Source organism: Syngnathus scovelli, chromosome 5 (genome assembly GCF_024217435.2).
Source record: "Syngnathus scovelli strain Florida chromosome 5, RoL_Ssco_1.2, whole genome shotgun sequence".
NCBI lineage: Eukaryota > Metazoa > Chordata > Actinopteri > Syngnathiformes > Syngnathidae > Syngnathus > Syngnathus scovelli.
This window is the reverse complement of record NC_090851.1, coordinates 6,538,341-6,559,264: the sequence shown is the minus strand read 5'-3', so window position 1 is coordinate 6,559,264 and position 20,924 is coordinate 6,538,341. Positions and strand designations below refer to the sequence as shown.

General features: G+C 41.6%; 3 protein-coding genes across 7 annotated transcripts in view; all 3 read left to right on the top strand.

Moving 5' to 3' along the window:
- The window catches only part of doc2g (double C2-like domains, gamma), a 28,254-nt gene extending 23,349 nt beyond the window's left edge, over positions 1-4,905 (top strand). For 3 of the 5 annotated variants that reach the window (XM_049720737.2, XM_049720738.2, XM_049720739.2), the window contains exon 11: positions 2,222-4,905. In XM_049720737.2, the coding sequence (XP_049576694.1) occupies positions 2,222-2,361 (140 nt within the window). In that variant the 3' untranslated portion in view covers positions 2,362-4,905. Of the gene's footprint in view, positions 1-628; positions 772-2,221 lie in introns of all 5 variants that reach the window. The other 2 variants (XR_007481419.2, XR_007481418.2) reach the window with 2 other exon arrangements.
- Positions 4,906-11,357: 6,452 nt separating this feature from the next.
- tmem134 (transmembrane protein 134) lies at positions 11,358-13,648 on the top strand. The gene is made up of 8 exons (XM_049720897.2): positions 11,358-11,594; positions 11,896-12,149; positions 12,221-12,288; positions 12,580-12,666; positions 12,744-12,820; positions 12,906-12,950; positions 13,202-13,255; positions 13,356-13,648. Exons 2-8 carry the CDS (start codon positions 11,940-11,942, stop codon positions 13,436-13,438), a joined length of 624 nt encoding a protein of 207 aa, XP_049576854.1. The 5' UTR covers positions 11,358-11,594; positions 11,896-11,939; the 3' UTR covers positions 13,439-13,648.
- Positions 13,649-17,891: 4,243 nt separating this feature from the next.
- On the top strand, positions 17,892-20,870 carry aip (aryl hydrocarbon receptor interacting protein). Its single transcript, XM_049720513.1, has 7 exons — positions 17,892-18,059; positions 18,750-18,932; positions 19,016-19,204; positions 19,344-19,520; positions 19,600-19,741; positions 19,975-20,204; positions 20,281-20,870. Exons 1-7 carry the CDS (start codon positions 17,961-17,963, stop codon positions 20,284-20,286), a joined length of 1,026 nt encoding a protein of 341 aa, XP_049576470.1. The 5' UTR covers positions 17,892-17,960; the 3' UTR covers positions 20,287-20,870.
- Positions 20,871-20,924: the final 54 nt, after the last annotated feature.

Here is a 20,924-nt window from a genome sequence, read left to right as displayed (position 1 = left end):
GTGTACAAAGAAAAAGATTAGAGAGTTCGAGGTGTTCAGATCAGAGCTTTTTGACATGTTCGGTGTGTGCACTGGTTGGTGGGAAGGACTCACTGTTGAGATAACCCAGTGAGTTATTAGCTCCGCTGGGACAAAAGATCGTCAGTCTAACTCAATTGTTTTTAAAATTGAGAAACTAGTGTGTGTTTTGCTTTGCTTTGCTTTGCTTTGCTTTGCTTTGCTTTGCTTTGCTTTGCTTTGCTTTGCTTTGCTTTGCTTTGCTTTGCATCTGTTGCTATTGACAGTGATGATTTTTTTTGTTTACACTTGTTTGATAATTAAGGTATTTTTGCATTGTGCCTTCATTAAAATTAAGGATTTTTTGCTTCAACGTTTCACTTTTTAAAGTGGTTAATCATGTTTTTTACTCTTGTATGACAGTTAGGAGTGTTTAACATGTTAGTTAGTACATTGACCATACAGTTTAGTAAGGCACTATCATTGCAAGAGCTCGAGCTACATACAAAAATGTTTGATGCTCTACCAACTGAGCTACCCAGACTCATGTGGAGTTTTTGCTCGTGCAACAAATTTTACTTAGAAAAGCCTGCAGATGTGTCTAGAAACATGACTGAATGTGTCATGTCAGAAACAGGTGTTTGAGATGTTTGAAGCTGCTGCAGAAAACCATCATCATCATCACCACCACCATCATCATCATCATCGTCATCCTCATCATGGTCCCCATCTTCATCATCATCATCATCATCATCATGAATCTCATCAAGAATGGTGAGCTCTAAAGATGGCAATTTCACATCCCAAAATAGTTACATCTTCAACAATGTGTTAATAATTAACTTGTCTAAGAGTGGCAAGCACTGCAGTAAGCGTACCTGACACGTTTCCATCTTTGAAAGATTACAGGCACCAAAAAACATGGACTCGATCTTGCCTTTACAGTTAGTACAGCTTTTCTTCTGGGAACACTTTCTTCAAGATATTGGGAGTGTGTCCATCCATTAAAAGAACAGTTGTGAGGTTAGAAGACCTGCCCTAAATCTCTGGTCTTCACCCCAAAACAGTTTGATGTGTTGAACTTAAAACTCACTCCAAAGTTCTTTCATATCAAATTCATCCAATTGTGTCCTTTGCGACCTTGCTTTGTGTCCGGGGACAAGAGACATTCCATATAAACTGTTCGTACCAGCATGGAATAGTCCAAAATGTCAAAGGGGTCTATCTAATCGTGCCTCCATTTTTGTACCACTCGCCTAGTTCAAGGGTGAGGCACAGTCTATCAATGTTTCGCAATAGTACCTCGACTTTCAAGACAATAGAATTGAGTTACAATCTCCAAACCTCAGAACTGTGAGGCAAACGTGCTAACCACTAACATACCGGGCTGCCTGTAATCCAATCAATGAGTGATTAATGACTCAATTAAGAGAGCGCTGTTTTGCAGACACCAGTAAAGCGTCATATAAATCCGATGCGTTAATACTTGGCGCCCTTGAAGCGTTTGCAGTCGGAGCCGAGGGAGTAAACATTTTTAGCACGGGAGGTTTTCGTGAGGGGCAAAGTCATGTGAGCGGGCTGCACAGCTGCTCCTTTCCTACCTGGGTGTCAAACTGAACTTCATCATCGCTCAGTTCCTCCTCCTCAGCAGTTCCTCTCCCTCACCATCGAGCGACGGCCGGGTTGTCCCGAGCGACCCTCGGGCTCAGGGAACATCTGTCGACCTCCATTTGGAGTTGGTGGGAGTGTTTGGGTGCCATGATTCTATAAAACCTCCCTTAACAGGTTCAGACGTTGTCTCGCCGATGTGAGCGGAAAGGAACATAGAAAGTGAATGCAGAAAATGAAGATCATTTCCAATACTCCCAGCAGCGTCGTTTCAGGCAGAGTTCATTTCTGAGCCGAGACGAGTTGCACATCAACAAACCGTGGTGGCTTGCGGCTGTCATTTTGTACACCGTTAAAAGGCAGCGCCGCCATAATACTATTTTATGACATTTCATGCTCCTTTAACTGTGCAATGGCAACCAGGGGAAAGGCTGTGTCGAAAATGACCGTGCTTCTCTTGCAGTCTGTTGCTCCATCACCTGGCTCATTTCCTGCATATTTGTCACCTCCCACCCATCATGCTCAGTAGCGTCACCTACTCCTAATTCCCGAGCCAAACATTTTTCATCCAACTCACGTTCTTACTTTGTGGTGTGTTTTCACCCTGTGATTCCAGGTGGCGTGGAGCTAGGCATCAACGCAAGCGGACAGAGACTCAGACACTGGTTCGAGTGTCTCAAAAACAAAGGAAAGAAAGTGGAGTACTGGCATACGCTCACACAGCAAGGAGCCCCGAGCAGCGACAAAACGGACTAAATCACACCAGACACACAGTAAACACACATGCACCCCCCCCCTGAATGATCAAAGAAAAGAACAAAAACTGCAATAATAATAATAATAATAATAATAATGTCATCGTGATGAAGATGAAATCCATCATTTAATGCCGACAGCTCCGATTATTTGTAAATGATCTTCATTATGACATCAGTGATGTTAAAAAGGTGTGGTGTTTATTTTTTTATGGTGAACCAAATTGCCCTCATAAATGTAACAAAAGGGATAGACACAACGTTGTCATTTAGACCTTGTGCAAGTCGCTCTAATGTCCTTGTTCAAATGTACAACTAATGAAGAGATGATTAGAATTCACTCCATGAACGAGGCCAGCAACTGTGTGAAGCGATGTGACTCTTTGGGCCAGATTTACTAAGATCCCAAATAAGAGGCGCTGAATTGTCTGTGTGCGCACTTGTGCACTCTCTCTACCAGACAAGCAACAGGTGTCAAAGTGTTTTTTTTTTTTTTAATGGAAGGTTTTGAGCATTTGAGGTACTGCAGATGGTTTTCACCTTTGCGTGTTTGCTTGCTCCTACCTTCAGAGGTACTTATTCAAAATCAGCCATCGCAATTCGTCTCAGGTTTATTAAATCACACTGAGCTTGCCTAAGACACCGATTGCGTATACTTTTATCAAAATGAAATGTATTTTGTGCATTTGGTGGACGCAGTCCAAGGTGCTCCCTGTTAGCTTCCACATCTGTTTGCGTGACTAGTCAAGTTTGTGCCTTTTTCGCACAAGAAAATCTTTAGTAAATCAGGCCCACAGTGTCAATACACCATCGCTATGCTGGCTTGTATAGTAACGCAGTCTCATTACTTTAAAAGCACAAAAAGATCCATTCGGTGGATTTGTTCCTTTAACATGTCAAGTGTTTTGAACTTTCATTGTCTTTGTGACTGTAATCTATGTGTATGTGTGAAGCAGGCAGTGGGAATTTGAGTGCCTGGATTTTCTGTCTTTGCAGCATCTCTTTTAACATGGTGCCCTGTTCCAAATATCACAACTGAACTTCAAGAAGCACAGTCTGTGGCTCAATGTGAGTGTGTGTGTGTATGAGACAACAGAATAAGGGGGACACAAGGACAGGAATGAAGCAGCGCAGCAGACAGCAACCCTCTGCTGCCTCTAGTGGTTGTTTTCATTCCTGCATGGAAGGCACAACTGACAAGCTGTCAATTACGTGTCATATCATCGGCTCACAATCATAGAAGTATTTTTGAGACGGCTGCACAATCCAATGAGATCCAATACAAGAACTGCATTAAAAGATGTCCGTCACAAAGCTTTTGAGGGAAACTACCAGTGAGGTGGTTGTAATATTTTGCGACACTTTGATTCAGCTCATGTCTTGGTTCTCTTTTGATTGCGTGCCTAATGAAGTGTCCAGTGAGTGTTTATGCCTCAATGCATTCACTTTGCTGCATACTCATCGACGTGCAAAAAGATTGATGTTTGAGAGTTGAGCTTCTCATTGTTACTCCAAGTGTATAATATCAATCAATAAATGATGCAAGTTTTATTTCCTGCAGGCCAATATCATGCAGTAATTCATCCATTCGCGGTGCTGTCACTTGATTTATGGGAATGACATTGCTTTCAACTCCTCTAATACATCCTAATAGAGTGTGTCACTTGGAGACTCACGACATAAGGACTTAATGACCATTTCTGTGATCAGTTCTTTTTATAATATGAGTGAATATCAGGTTTATTTTCATACGCTAAGTGGCAAAGATGACCCAAAATCTGTCTGTGGAAAACGTGAAAGCTGGTTGTAAACAAAAGTATCCCCTGCTGAGTCTTGGCTTGTTGACAACATGTGTGTGTCGTTTATCAACAGCCCTTAACCGGGCTCTGGTCAACTAACGCACGCCCAGAGACTTGAGGGATGTTCAGTCCAATCGATTCATCGAGTCCTTCTACAACCTTGTGAATGTCTTGTTGTTGGCCACAGAAAAAAAAACAGAGTATTCTGAATGGGAAAAAGGACTCAGGTTTAAAAAAAAAAAAAAAAAAAGCTATGAACATGACTATGAAAACAGTCTTTGGATGGCTTTGACAAAAAAAGCTTGAGCTAACATGTTGGCTCCTCCTTTTCTTTCTCTATGCATCAAAAGCTCCCAGTGTGATGAGATAATCAAACCAAAATGAAATGATTGTGATAGATTCTTTGTCAGCGACTTTGCCCCTCTTGCATGCTTTTCTCACATTTGATCTGCAATGTAGCTGCATGCTTAGCAATAATCATCAGCTTGTATTAGTGGAGCGTGCTGATATGTTGACAGTTTGTGGCATCAGCGTGCTTTTTTCTGTGCAGGATGTCATTCAGGATGTTTGTATGTGCTACTTTGTGTTTGACACTTGCCTTCCGAAACGCTCTGAGTGGTAAAAATGCAAAGAAAGGAAGGGGGCTGTGAGAAGTCTTGTTTATTCAGTTACGATCACAGTGTGACTGGCATCATGTGGTCATGTTGTGTCACTACTTCTCAAAATAAACAAAAGTCGTTTCACCACTTGTTTTGTCTTCACCTGTTATAATACCTGCAGTTTCATTCAGAGGGATTATTCACTAACGACATTGGAATCATATGAGTTGGTTCTAATAGTCAACTGGGAACAGTTCTAGAGTTCTAAAATGAATGGATGGAGCAATTGCTGTATCAGATTTCCAGGTGAAGTGTGTTCCAGGGGAACGAACGAACCAGGGGACAAGTAAGTTAAAGCGCTATGAGATACGGCTTTGGTTTGTCCGGGCTATGAGATACGGCTTTGGTTTGTCCGGGCTATGAGATACGGCTTTGGTTTGTCCGGGCTATGAGATTCGGCTTTGGTTTGTCCGGGCTATGAGATACGGCTTTGGTTTGTCCGAGCTATGAGATACGGCTTTGGTTTGTCCGAGCTATGAGATACGGCTTTGGTTTGTCCGAGCCATGAGGCCTAAAAAAGCGCTGGAGTTTGTGTGATTGAGTGTGTGACTGGTAGGATAAGTTGACTAAGAAGCAGTTCTAGCATTGATACAGGCTAGTGATTTGTTGAAAGGTCAATTTAAACCTGCATTGAGGATCCTCAAAGACATAAATAAATAAATAAATAGTAATAATAATAATAATAATATTTTTGAGAAAAATAAATTGTATAACCTAGAACTACTAGAATTAAGATGGGAAATAAAAACGGTAAATCTCTACCTCTTGACGGAGATGAGAAGTACATGGCGAGTAGATTTCTTAATTGCATGCAATATATGCCGAAGTGGAAGAAAAAGTATGGAGTAGAAGGGAAGTTGAGAGTTGAAGTGTGGAAGATAGTTGTTGATGTTTTGGAAGAGAGTGTGGATAAAAAGAAAAATGGACTGAAAAAGAAAAGAAAAGAGAGTGAATTGGATTGTGCTAAAATGTGGTTGAAGGCTTCACAAGAAAGAAGAGAACAAATCCAAAAGACAAAAGATAGAAAGTTGAAAAGTGATGAGGCCGCCATTCAATTGAGATTTGAAAAAGAATTCAGGGTGCATAGTGGCATCCCATTCAATGATACAGCTGAGAGTGCTTATCAACAACAGCTTAAAAATGCGCTCCTCACTAATTTCCGCCCTGAAATGGGCAGTTGGGTGAGGAAACACTTGGTGGAAGCGGACACTGCTTGGTTTACAAAAAACATGCAGTGGCCCGGAGACGCTGATAAAGGGATTGAGATAGGCAAAAGTTCTGATGTATTTCATCTAGATGATGATAATGATCTAAATGAAGATACAACGATCTTCTTCCAAAGTTCCCAAAGGGGCAGAGGAAGAGTTAGATACCAACAAGGTCGCAGGCCGCCATATAATTCAAAACCCCCACGAGATTCTGACAACTGTTGGAACTGTGGGAGACGAGGACACTTCACACGAGAGTGTCGTTTTGCAAAACAATATCAATCAAAGGGTGGAGGAAAGAGCAGAGGAGAAGCCAAATGTTTAGCATGACAAGCTTCCTCCTCTTTGACCGCTTATGCTCATACAGAGAAAGAAAGAATAGATGCCCATATGACAGCAAAACATGTCATTGTCAGATTATTAGAATTTTTTTAGATTATTAGAAGTCCTGTCCATCCAAGAAGTATGACAATGCTGTTTGTATGCCCAAATTACAAATGACTAGAGCTCAAATTGTGTTACACTGAAGTTAAAATATGCAAATCAAGTGGTAAAGAAATGCAACTTGCTTCTAGAAGATAAATAAATAAAATTAGAATGTGCTGTCCTCGTGTGCATGGGAGGGACCAGCTCATGATCGACCACAGGAAATGGCCAGCCTGTGACGAATCATTGTTGCTGGGAACTACCTTTTGCATGCGAGAGCTGTGCATGTGTGTGCGTATATGTTAAAATGATGAACATTGGCTAAAGTTTTAGTATAAAAAAATTTTTTTTGCTAGACTGTGGTCTATCCAATTTGCACCGCAGAACAGAAATGATTTTGAAAGATAAAAATGAGAGGAAAAAGAGAGAAATCTGTTTGCAAGCAGAAACTAATCCACACTAGTGCATGTTAAGTGTCGAGCCCACATGAAAAATTCGAAGAAGAAAAAATGACAGAACATGCTTTCAAGAATTGGAAGAAGCTAAATTGTGAATTTAAGATTTTGCAATGCTACATTTAATAGGAATAATTGATTGGTTGTGTTATAAGATTATACAAAATTCTAAATGCAAGCTAAATCTGAGAGATTGAGTTCTTCAAATTTAAAAACAAAGGAAAAAAAAAAAATCAGATTAATTTGCCAATTGTTTGTTTTAGTTAAGTTTTTTTTTGAATTGGTGGATTGTTCTACCAGGAAACCTGAGTTGGAAATGATATATGAATGTTGTGTGGTGAGCTTGGATGAATTGGGACCAATGTGATAGAAAGACTCCTTTTTGGAGACTGCGTGTGAGATGCAAATGAACATTGATGAATGATAGCCTGAATGAAAAGAAATTACAGGTTGAATGGTTGAAGTTGTTGGTGACTACTATAGAAAATTAGTAGAGCGACTTTGATGAAAGAGTGATTTTGAGCAGGTTGAATGTTAGAAAGAAACACATAGCTTTTGGATTGATAATTAACTAGAAAAAAAAAAAAAACTGGAGAACCAGTAACACATGTAGAAGATGTGTGAACTGAGAAATTGAGAAGCGTTTTGGAAAGAAAGTCAAATTAAATAATGATGGAATCGTATGTAGTAAAGAACGCATTCTCCCAAAAAGTTTGTCAAGGTGTGAGGCATGGGCGTTGCCAAGCCTCAGAAGGGGGGGAGTGAGTAGGACTAGGACAGATAGTGGAAGATAGTAATAATACAACACTTTATGACAATGAATTTTCGAATACATTTGGTGTTATATTGTGGTAAATCTTTTGTTCTGGTGTAGATAGTTTAGCAACACGAGAGATTTAGAGGTTCAAAAGAAAGACAGTTAAAAGAAAACATTTTTGATTTGGACAATTGCAGGCTAACAGGAACATGAGAAAGATAAGAACTACGAGGTGGGATCCAATTTCATTGGGGAGATTGAGAATTCACAGCACCATACTCTAAGTCACATTTTTGAGCAAGCATGACAATAACATGTGATAGGTCAAGACATACAGATCAGGGCTTGATGTGGAACGCAGACCTCGATGAGTTGATTTTCAATAATGATACTGAAGACAACATACTGTCCGATTAAATTGGAACTATAGATAAAATGTAGCTCAAAAATAGGATGAGTTGCAGGATTTACGATATAAAAACGAGACCGCTGTTATTAGGAGAATTTGAACTTTGGTAAATAAATGTTACCAGCAAATTGATGGAAGCAGCTACATTTGGAAATAGTCTTACAAGTTTTTATGTCCCAGCCTGTCATTCTCAGCGTCAGAGTCCCTGAAACCCAATCCGAGTCTCCGCCTGCAGCCGTGAACAACCACAAAATGGTGCCTGGCTCTGAAGCACCTTTGACCTTTGGCGAAGGACAAGAAAAGACTGCTGTTGTGCTTGGAGGAGGACAAGTACACTCCGGAGGAAATACAACATCCTCGGGGACGGAAAAGACAGTGAAAAGCGGAGGAACTCACAATGATGAAAATTGACTCATTTGAACAATGGACTCATTCAAGAGTGATGGATGGGGTCACTCTGAAGCAACAACAAAAGAACACCAACTTGATAGGGTGAAGTGCGGCAAAAAGATATGGACTTGGAGTGTCTGACAACCAAATCGCACTCCTTGCTACGGCGTTCCCAAATTTGGTGAAGCTTGGTTCAAAGTGGAAGGGAGGTTCATTGTGCACTGAGTTTGACAGAACTGAGGAGATTTGATAAATAAATAAATAAAAATTTGAAAAATACGTAGGGCTACAGATTATAATCAGAGATTGAACGGATTTGGATAAAACAAATAGGCTAAAACGGTAGGAAACAAGAGCAAGATCTTATATTTTGGCTCATCAAGCTTAAGACGTAGAGGTCGAGTTATATAAATTTTAGAACAGGACATTTGGCAGTCAGGAGGAAGCTAGGTTGCTCAATGTACCTACTCAATACAATAGTAAGTTTTTTTGCACCACAGTGGAGGTTGGATGGTCAGAAAGTTAGGTACGTTCAATTTTTGACATTCACACAGTCATGCATAGGAGTCACAAGGCGACAGTTAACAAGACAATGACTGCAATAGGGGCCACCTACGACTGCACCGACATGAAAAGGTAGAAGTGAGAGAGCAGAGTATGGGATTATATGCTAAAACGTCTGCTATACATTTACCAATAGGAGATTCTATCAAGAGAAGCTACATGAGAGATGGATTAGAATCTCTTTGTCTGCGTGGGTGCGTGTGTGTGTGTGTGTGTGTGTGTGTGTGTGTGTGTGTGTGTGTGTGTGTGTGTGTGTGTGTGTGTTCACACCCTGTGTGGGTGCGAGCGTGTGAGGACAAAGAAGGCATGGATAAGACAATCTCTTTTAAACCAGGAGGCAATAAATGGGAACGCCCCTGTCATAAATAGTTTTTGGTTAAAGGGAATCATTAGGAAGTGTTCAAACTCTTCCCGCAAACATTCCTATTTGCCAGTTAAATGGGCACTACAATTGACTACGAGAGTTGCAAACAACAGATGAAGAGCAGTCCTTGGCAGATTATATGATCAGGACGCTCAAACTGTGTCAAAGACAAATTTACTGCCGCTTGATCTTTCCTCCTCACAGGTCGACAACCCCATCAATCCAGGAGACTGGGTCTACATCGAGGTCATCAAAGGAAGGAAATGGGCCAGCCACGACGGGAGGGACCATTCCAAGTCTTGCTGACTACACATGTTGCACCCAAGGTTGCAGGAAGTGTGTTCCACTGATATCTCGCAACATAGAGCAAATCCATTGAGAAGCCTTGGGCTACATGCAAAGTGGATATCAGGACACAATTTTTAATAACTGATTAAAAGGTGCTTTCAAGGCCTGAACCAAAGTCTGCAACGCCGCGGCGCTTTGATCCCCAAATACAGTACTGCAGCTAAAGGCAAATTATAATGACTTGGTGGCTCGTCCAGATGTGAACACGAAAGAGACGGGGGTTAAAAATTGAATTATTAAAATAGTCAAGTCAATTTTATTTACAATATGTTGCGCTGATTTATGGCAGAGGTTATCTCAAGGCACTTTACATATGGGGCAGGTCTAAAGGCAAGCACCTCAGCCATTTTCTTACAAAGGAAAAAACTGCCTAGCTGAATAAGTGAGTGTTTTCATCGTTAAAAATATGAAATTTTTCAAAAATGTAAAGCCTCTGGAAAACAATGTTTCTTTATAATGACAAAACAGAACCTCTACTAGGGAATCTTCTTGTTTGTTGGACATGCTCAACCACTTAAGAACTGGAAAACAAATTATTTGCCCACACAGTAGATACCAACTGCAATGAGATTTTTTTTTTTTTTGGAGAGGGGAACATTTTGAAAAGTCTGATTACACCATGAGTTGCCATTAGTTTTTATTAGCAGCACTTTCAAGCAACACTCATTTGTGCTAGTTTCTAGATGAGTGGCACTTAGACCTTGGTACATTTTGAGTACATAATTTATTTTTCCAAAACTACTGCGGGGAGATAAAAACATACTAGATGTTAAACTGAAGTGTTTTAATCATTTTTGTTTGGTTCATGCACTTGACTACCAGCTTTTGATTTATTCCAATGTGAGTTGCTCTTTCCAACATGAGTGCATCAAAAATGAAATACCAGCAGGTCCACCAGCCCCTTCCTCCCTTCAGTTGTAAGACTTGTGAACGAGTCATCCAACTCGTCCATGTAGCTGCTGCTGTGTTGTGGCCAGCGCCAAACACCGAGTCCGAGTGGCCCCTGCATTATTTGTGAAAATTTTACATTTGTCTCCTCCACACGACCTGAAAAGATTAGAGTTGTAATAACACAGTTTACCACTAGATGGCATAAATCAAGCATTTCTTCGTAGAGAAAGAGAACATGGGGCACACCAGCTTTGCAGGGCTCCTTCAAAAATGCCAAGTGAACCTCTACACTGCATCCTTCAGGTGATTGGAAAATCGTTTTTTGAACAATTTGCAGGACAAATATAGTTCAATATTAGCATATTTCAGTGAGTCGCACTTTGTGCGAAAAAATGCACCAAACAGCTTAATTGATATGTAAAAAAATATATATCGTGTTACTTGATATGTTGCAAATATAGTGCAATATTAGCATATTTCAGTGACTCGCACTTGTGGGAAAAAAAAATGCACCAAACAGGTTAATTGATATGTTTTGATATATATTCTGCCACATATAGGCTTTTTATATTTTTCAAAACAATTTATGTAGTTTTGTTGTAGCTCTAAAAATAACTTTACGGTAGTCATAAATTCTCTGGTTGAACTTGAAAGAAGTAAAACTGTGGTCATCAACATGGGTAGCTCCATCGATAAATCGATCGTCGATTGAGTGCGCTCCCGGACATCCACTGGGCGTAATCAGGCATGTGCAATCGATAGCCGGCTGCTGAGGGGGGAAAACAACTAAAAAGAGCGAGAGACTGGGAAGTTTTGGGAACGCGTTTGACGCTCTCAAAGAGCTAGCATCTTGCTACCAGCAGCTTCCGCTGATGTTACTAGAAATTGAGGAGATATGTAAGTCTTGTGTCAAACGTGTTGGAGTCCAGCTGAACTTCTGAGAAGGAAAAAGTGTTTGAAGATAGTAAGTTTTCCTCTTGGTCATCTGATCGTCTAGCGGAAACAAAGACTGAGATCAGAGCAGCTTAGCCTTCCTGTTTGCCCTAACACGCAAATGACTTTTTTCCGCTCACAAGTAAAGATTTAACTGGTGTTAGCTAGATCACGCAGGAAATCAGGGTTAACTTATAATTACTTATCTTTGTACTAACACTTTAGTACAAAAATCCAATTTTAGAATTGCCTTTAAAAAATGCTGTCTCTATTTTTATGCTCATGATTATGAGTTGCGATGACATCTGTTCTTATTTTCCCCCCAACCACAGTGAACCTCAAACCACAAGCCATCAACGTGTAAGAGGCAATCACCATGGCAACACAGTTCACTATCGACGATGCCTTCGTGTTGGAGGTGGATGAAGAAGGAGACATGTCTGGCGTGGACGCTGACGGATGGGATGCTCGGGACAAGGACAGAGAAGCAGAGCTCACGTTCGGGCCTCTGACTTTCTCTAAACCTCAACCTCATCCCTCGCCCGTTTTGCTTGCCTCGGCCGAGCACAGTAACCTGAAGTATCAAGTAAGACTCACCTATTGCACTAATGTGCTTTTGGTGTTTTTGTTGCTTTACCATTTTCTGTTCTATTGTAGAATTTGGAAAATGAAGATCCGCTTACCAACAATGGCAATTCCTCTTTTAACAACTTCTTCAAAATCAGGTTGGCCCAAATCAGTTTCATGTCTATAATGAATCATTACAAACAAAACAAAAACTGCTAACTGATGTGAAATATTTATATACTATGAGTACATGGAGTGCCTGCCCACAAATTACGTGTAAATTTAAACAATCAATTCAGTCATTTCTCTGGCCATTTCCGAAAATGTGTGAGTATTGTGGAAATGTAAGGTTGCACTGTGTTTTTGTGGAAAAGTGAGGTTGTACTGGATTTTTTATGAGTTTGTGTTTTGTACTGATACAGTTGAATGTTGCTGTTTTTTTTGCACAGTGACCCCGCCACTCTGTCTTACTGCAGCTCTCAGTGGTCCTTCAGCACCTTGAGTTCTGTCACACAACTTTCAGCACATTGTTGCGGGTGAGATCGCATCACACACACAAATATACACAGACAACTCAAGCTGGTCCCTCACTGTACATGAATTTGTTGAGCAGGTGGGTTTCTCATCCGCTGGTGAAGAAAAACAGAAGAGTTGTCCTTGCTTCCTTCCTTCTCCTGTTCACTGGAGTTGGTAAGTTTGATGCCCACATGGATCCAAACAGCCCATTTCAATTTGAACCGGACCCTGGTAATTTGCATGTCATCTTTTTTTGTAGCTCTTATTTTCACTGGTGTTGTCATACAGCTGAATCCAAATGCAGGTAAGAAACATAAACATCTGCTTAGAAGCAATAGTGTTTTTTTTTTATGTGAGAACATTTATAATATCATTGTCAACAGGCAATAGAATATAGAAAGTGTATTGTCTGTTCTAAAGGAGGGAGAAATTCCTCTTTGGCAAAACAGACACACACCAACACATTTTGTCCTTCACATTACCTTTTCAAAATCTAGGGCTGGAATCAAACGTGATTTATTCTGAATACAGGCTAAGTATTCTGTTTTCTCACAGGCGTTTCAAGCGCCATCTTTTTTGTGCCTGGATTCTTGCTCTTCATTCCTGGAGGTAACAAAATGTCAAGTCTCACTCGGAATTTTTTTTTTTTTTTTTACATTCCGGATAGTTATATGAATAATAATGTTCCTATTCTATGAACTCTCTCCAGTGTATCATGTGATATACATCAGCTGTGCTGTCCGAGGAAGAAGAGGCTTCAAGTTGTTCTACCTGCCTTATTTTGAAAAATGAGGTTTCACCAAATATCTCATGAACCACTTTTACTTTTGTTCTTTTGTCAATACATTGGCAAAGCACTGATGTATTGGGTAGTTATTCTTGTTGTGATAACCACTGACAGTTCTTGTCTTTGTTGGCTTTTTCCACTACATGAAATGACCAGTGTACTTTCTGGGCTATGTGACTACAGACTGTGAAAATAAAATATTTTTTTTTTGTAAATTTTCATCTTTACCTATACTTTAATTAAAATGCAGGGTAGCACGGTGAGGCAGTGGTTAACGTTTGGTTTACAGTTCTGAGGTTTGCTTTCAAATAGTGTGCCCTGCTGTATGGATTTTACATATTCTCTCTGTGCTTGTGAAGATTTTATCAGGGTACTGTGGCTTCCTCCCTCATTCCAACATGTGGGCCTGTTTTGAACATTTCAACAAGACAAACTGATATGCAACTCAGCTAAACGCACGAAAAGCTTTCACAGTGAGTCACAATCGACTGCAAGCCCACCGACCAGTGTTGGCTCGTGAGTGAACGATTCGTTCAAAAGAGCGAATCTTTTCAGTGAACGAGAGTGGACGATTGACTTCCTAAAGTGATTCCTTCTTTTTTTCAGTTCATATGACTTCAACCAGTAGGTGTCGGTAATGCGCATTTAAGCTGGTGCCACCTCGCTGTAAAACAAAACGAAGAAGAAAACGACGTAACTTCCCGTTCAGGAATGAGTCGCGAATTGCATTTCCAGTTCACCGCGAGAACGGATCAGTGAGGGAACAAATCCTGACTTTCCCTTTCGCGAACGAGTCAATAGGTGAACTGCCTTCCTTCCCGTGCATCAACAGATCAGTCAGTGAACGTGTTGCGTCTCCCTCCTGGCGTGAACTATGTAAGCCAGAATGTCGATTTGCGGGGAGATTATGCTTCTCTTTGGGTAATCTTTATTTCATAACACTTAAAACAACGTGTATGCATATATACCCCTAAATATTGTTATCCAATATATCTACTGCAATTTCACATTAGATTGCTGGTTTGATATTTACTTTTATTATTATTGTTATTATTATTTGAATAAACATTAAAACCTGTTAAAACTTGTCTAGTGTTTTATTCCTTGTTTTTATTTTTTGGGGCATGAAAACAAAAATCCGACATTTGGTTAACTGCTTTATATGATTATATGTATATGTGTTTTACGTTCTGTAATATGTGTTGGTGTCCCCCAAAATAAAGAGTAAGTAGTCAAATACAGATTCTTCACACGTACAAAAAATGCATAGTTATTAGGTACACCTGAAAATGGTGGTGTACCTAATGGAGTGTCCGTGTGACGTCACAGATCAACCAGACAATCAGGAGGTGGGGGTGAGGGCGGGTGTGGTACTTTTCACTTTCAGTTCAGCTTTGGCCATGATTTTTCCCTAATAAAGTGGCCTGTTATTAGGTACACCTGAAAATGGCGGCGTACCTAAAGGAGTGTCTGTGTGACGTCACAGATCAAACAGCCAATCAGAAAGTGGGGGTGAGGGCGGGTGTGACACTTTTCACTTTCAGTTAAGCTTTGGCCATGATTTTTCCCTAATGAACTGGCCTGTTATTAGGTACACTTGAAAATGGTGGTGTACCTAATGGAGTGTCCAAGTGACGTCACAGATCAAACAGCCAATCAGAAAGTGGGGGTGAGGGCGGGTGTGGCACTTTTCACTTAAACCAAGGGTGTCGACCTCCAGTCCTCGAGGGGCCGCGTTCCAATATGTTTTCCAAGTGACCCTCGTTAAGCGCAGGTGCGTGAAAAGTTTTAGCTTCTTTCACGTTCAAAAGGAGCTAAAAGTTTTCACGCACCTGCACTTAACGAGGGAATCACACGGACACTCCATTAGGTACACCGCCATTTTCAAGTGTACCTAATAACAGGCCACTATATTAGGGAAAATTCACAGCTCAAACAGCCAATCAGAAAGTGGGGGTGAGGGCGGGTGTGGCACTTTTCACTTTCAGTTAAGCTTTGGCCATGATTTTTCCCTAATGAACTGGCCTGTTATTAGGTACACTTGAAAATGGTGGTGTACCTAATGGAGTGTCCAAGTGACGTCACAGGTCAAACAGCCAATCAGAAAGTGGGGGTGAGGGCGGGTGTGGCACTTTTCACTTAAACCAAGGGTGTCGACCTCCAGTCCTCGAGGGGCCGCGTTCCAATATGTTTTCCAAGTGACCCTCGTTAAGCGCAGGTGCGTGAAAAGTTTTAGCTTCTTTCACGTTCAAAAGGAGCTAAAAGTTTTCACGCACCTGCACTTAACGAGGGAATCACACGGACACTCCATTAGGTACACCGCCATTTTCAAGTGTACCTAATAACAGGCCACTATATTAGGGAAAATTCACAGCTCAAACAGCCAATCAGAAAGTGGGGGTGAGGGCGGGTGTGGCACTTTTCACTTTCAGTTAAGCTTTGGCCATGATTTTTCCCTAATGAACTGGCCTGTTATTAGGTACACTTGAAAATGGTGGTGTACCTAATGGAGTGTCCAAGTGACGTCACAGGTCAAACAGCCAATCAGAAAGTGGGGGTGAGGGCGGGTGTGGCACTTTTCACTTAAACCAAGGGTGTCGACCTCCAGTCCTCCAGGGGCCGCGTTCCAATATGTTTTCCAAGTGACCCTCGTTAAGCGCAGGTGCGTGAAAAGTTTTAGCTTCTTTCACGTTCAAAAGGAGCTAAAAGTTTTCACGCACCTGCACTTAACGAGGGAATCACACGGACACTCCATTAGGTACACCGCCATTTTCAAGTGTACCTAATAACAGGCCACTATATTAGGGAAATATCATGGTCAAAGGTCACAGGTGTCAAGCTCTAGTCCTCGGGGCCGCGTTCCAATATGTTTTCCAAGTTACCCTCGTTAAACACACCTGCGTGAAAAGTTTTAGCTCATTTCACGTTCTGCAGGAGCTAAAACTTTTCACGCAGGTGCACTTAACGAGGGAATCTTGGAAAACATGTTGGAATGCGGCCCCAAGGACTAAACACAACACTATGGAACCCTGGCTTGTGAGGAATGAAAGATACATGGTTTCATGGAAGACCTAACAAGCGAATAGGGATAATAGATCAATGCCAAAATGGTTTTATGTGGGAGCAACTATGTTGCAAATTTTTCCAATATAAAGTTCGGGTCTTCACTGAGATTTGAACTCAAGTCACTGGGTCCAGAGTCCAGAGAACTAACCACTACACTATAGAACCCTGGGTTGTGAGGGATGGTGGATACATGGTTTCATGGAATATCTGACAAGCGAATATAGAGAAATGCCAAAATGGTTCAACTATGTTGCAAATTTTTCCATGATAAAACGTTTGGTTTTTCCACTGAGATTTGAACTCACATCACTGTGGTCAGAGTCCAAAGCACTAACCACTACACTACAGAAGCCTGGCTCATAGAACATGGAAGATATATGCTAGTACCCATTATTATATTAGCTGGGAGCAAACTACATCCAACCCTAACCCTAATCTCCCCGTTGTTGCATAACGGCGCATCCCTTCTTGCAATAAAGTTAGCCGTTAGCTTGGAGAAAACGTGCATAAAAGAAGTGGTGTTTCAGTGAGTGGTTCTTTCTTTCCTTGGCAAATTGTAAATCTACATTCTGGCTTACATAGTTCATGCCAGGAGGGAGAGGCAACACGTTCACTGACTGATCCGTTGATGCACGGGAAGGCAGTTCCCCCATGAACTCGTTCGCGAATGGGGAAGTCAGGATTCGTTCCCTAACTGATCCGTTCTCGCGATGAACTGGAAATGCAAATCACTCACTCACTGACTCGTTCACTCACACATCCGTTCAGTTGGTGAACGGGAAATGCAATTCACGACTCGTTCGTGAACGGGAAGTTAGGTCATTTTCTTCTTCGTTTTGTTTTACGGCGAGGTGGCACCAGCTTCAATGAGCATTACCGACAACTACTGGTTGAAGTCATATGAACTGAAAAAAGAGGGAATCACTTTAGGAAGTCACTCGTTCTTTTGAACGAATCGTTCACTCACGAGCCAACACTATTTCAGTTAAGCTTTGACCATGAATTTTCCCTAATGAAGTGGCCTGTGATTAGGTACACCTGAAAATGGTGGTGTGCCTAATGGAGTGTCCAGGGACGTCACAGATCAAACAGCCAGTCAGGAGGTGGGGGTGAGGGCGGATGTGGCACTTTTCACTTTCAGTTTAATTTTGACCATGATTTTTCCCTAATGAAGTAGCCTGTGTTTAAGTACACCTCATGGACACTTCAATAGGTACACTACATGAGGTAAAAAAAAAAAAAAAAGAATAAATAAAGTTTAGCGAACGTTTCGGTGAACGATTCTTTTGAACGAATTTTTTGAGTGAACCGATTCTAAAGATGCAGTTCACTTAAAAGAACTGCAATGCACATCACTACCGCCGACCATCAGGGGGCGCCGATCAGCCGAAACGTGTTAAACTAGAATCGGCTGTCTTCGGTAAACATCGTGTTTTGTCGTCATTTACGACTCTGCCAAGGATGGAGGAAGAGGCAAGAAGGCTATTGAACGAAGGGATCAGTAAAAAATTGATTAGCCCGGGTAAAGGACAGCTTTCAACCTTCCCCGATGGAACAAAGGTAAAGTTAGTTTCATTTGTGGGTCACTGCGTTTAATTTAGGTCTTGGGAATACTTAGCAAATTTGACGGAGCCCGTTCGCTAATGCTAACTTGTATCTGTTGTCATATCTCGGCTAACATTTGATTTCTTTTACTCTACCTAAGCATTTTACTTATTCCAAGACATAGCGTCGACGCACATCGAAGAAACTGGTTGTTAATCGTTTCGTGGTTTAAAAGTATTCTTTTTTTTCCTCCCCCTTTCCATGTTTTCCCTTCATCTGATGGACGGATATGGGCGGGACAGTATGGCTTGTGTTTATCACTGCTGATTGGTTGGGTTACTGTAGCAATCAACTTTCCATAGATGTGATTGGCCAGGATGGACCAGACTTTGTCAGCTTTCTGTAGATATTTTCAGTTTTTAAAATAAATACGTAATTTAGAATGTAGACAACTGAATACATCTAGTTCAATTCCAAAAGTGAAGATACATTGTATAATCCATCCATTATCTGTACCGCTTGTCCCCACGGGGCGTGCTGAAGCCTATCCCAGCAGTCACAAGGCATCAAGTGGGGGACACCCTGATCTGGTTGCCACCTAATCGCAGGGCACACAGAGACAATCATTAGCATTGCACCTATGGGCAACCGTTTATTTGTCAAATAATCACCCAAATTCATTTGTGGAATAATCTGTTCTTCCAGGTGGTCTTCCACTACCGCACCAGGCTGTGTGATGGCACCATGCTGGATGACTCCAGGAACATGGGTGGATGCAGCAAACCAATGGAGCTCATCTTGGGCAAGAAGTTTAAGCTAGCTGTGTGGGAACAAGTGATCATCACGATGAGAGAAGGAGAAATTGCAGATTTCACATGTGACGCCAAAGTGAGCGAGCTCCTTCGATAGGATGTCAGAGGTGTTTTTGTACACATCTGGCCTACTGAGATTTTCTGTTTTTTTTATCTCAGCACACCGCACTCTACCCGCTGGTGTCCCAGTCACTGAGGAACATCAGCATTGGGAAAGACCCTCTAGAAGGCCAGCGGCATTGCTGTGGCATTGCTCAGATCCATTCCCACCACTCGCTGGGCCACAAAGACCTGGATCACCTTCAGGCTAACCCACAGCCTCTTGTCTTCACCATTGAGCTGATGCAGGTATGAGCTGGGGGCCTGGTAGACACTTGAGTTTTAAATTATAATTTTTGCATTTCCTGTGCAAGAGATGATTGTATTATCCAGTCGTGTTGTATGCGGCGACTGCAAAAGCTGCCATTGAGCTCCAGTATGCTTGCAGGTTCTTCCTCCGGGCTCATTCCAACTCGATGTGTGGGCAATGACAGATGAGGAGAAGCTGGCCTCCGTGCCTCACATGCACGAGGAGGGCAACATGCTCTTCAAGCAAGGCCGAATACAGGAGGCCACGGACAAATACTACAACGGCATCGCCTGCCTGAAAAATTTACAGATGAAGGTGAGTGAGATCTGCCTCAGCCTGTCCCCTATCAATGCTTTTCCACTATGTCTGACCTCTGCTAAATTTTTCATTTCAGGAACAACCAGGAGATGAAGCGTGGATCAAGCTGGACCACATGATCACACCTCTTCTCCTCAACTACTGTCAGTGCAAGCTACTTCAAGGCCACTACTACGAAGTTATCGAGCACTGCTCATCCCTCGCATTCAAATACGAGGGTAAGGCTCAGCTTATTATTCTCTAACGGCTTGGGCTTCAAGGCAGATGTGATAAGACATGATAAGAGTAAAATTTGATGCATGATGCTCAACTATAAACAGGAGTTGTTCGATGTGAAAATATTGATTTTATTAATTGTCAAGATCGTTAAATGCCATAGGTTATTATTTGTGCAACATAATGTTGGTGGTTCGACCATCATGGGTTTGACATGCTGGTCCTTGTGTGCCAGACAACGTAAAGGCCTTTTACAAGCGAGCGAAGGCCCACGCAGCGGTGTGGAACGAGACGGAGGCCCGAGCAGACTTTGCCAAGGTGCTGGAGCTCGACCCGTCTCTCGGACCATCGGTCAACAAAGAGCTGCGAGCCTTGGAGGAGCGCATACGAACCAAGGAGAAGGAGGAGAAGGGGCGCTACAAAGGCCTGTTCAACTACAACTCACCACCGCCAACTGCTACCACAGTCAGTTCAACGTTGACTCATTGTCCATTCTTCTCAATTGTATTGTTTACAATTATTCTTTTGTTACTCTCATCAGGGTTGAAGAGGGAGTGGAATGAGAAGATGCCTGTGAATTTCAAGACAAAAGCATAGCAAACACCGCATGCTGGTGTTTGAGTTTGAGTCACACAAGACAAACTCTGCCCTCCATTAGACACTCAATGTTCTGCTTTGTATCTCCCTTGGAGTGTTTCATTGCCGATAGCAACTCAAGGCCTCAAGCATCTCGGTCACATGTACTTTTCTGTTCCCTCATGAAAACGCTGTTAAGTGCCACACAAGCGATTTTGATGCAGTCTCTTACTTTCTTCTAATCACTGCTAAATTGGAAATATTAGACAGCTTTTTGTCTCTTTGGAGTTCAATGTCGGGGTTGGCATCGGGAGTGCTTTCTCCTCATCAATTTACCTGGCAGATGGAGACGTTGACAATCATAAAACACATTTGAGCGTTGTTTTCTCCTTTATTCTTAGTTCACGTGAACAACCTATTTAGTTTGTTTCTATACTTTCTGTCACTCTGTGGAAACAATTGTTGAATGTGAAACTAGATGTGTTTTACCCTCATCAAATGTCACGCAAGCACCAATTGTGTAATCCTAATAAATGTGTTTATTCATGCATTTAATTGCCTATTCCCCAGGTGGTCTAATTGTTATTTCAAAACAACTAAATTGATCTT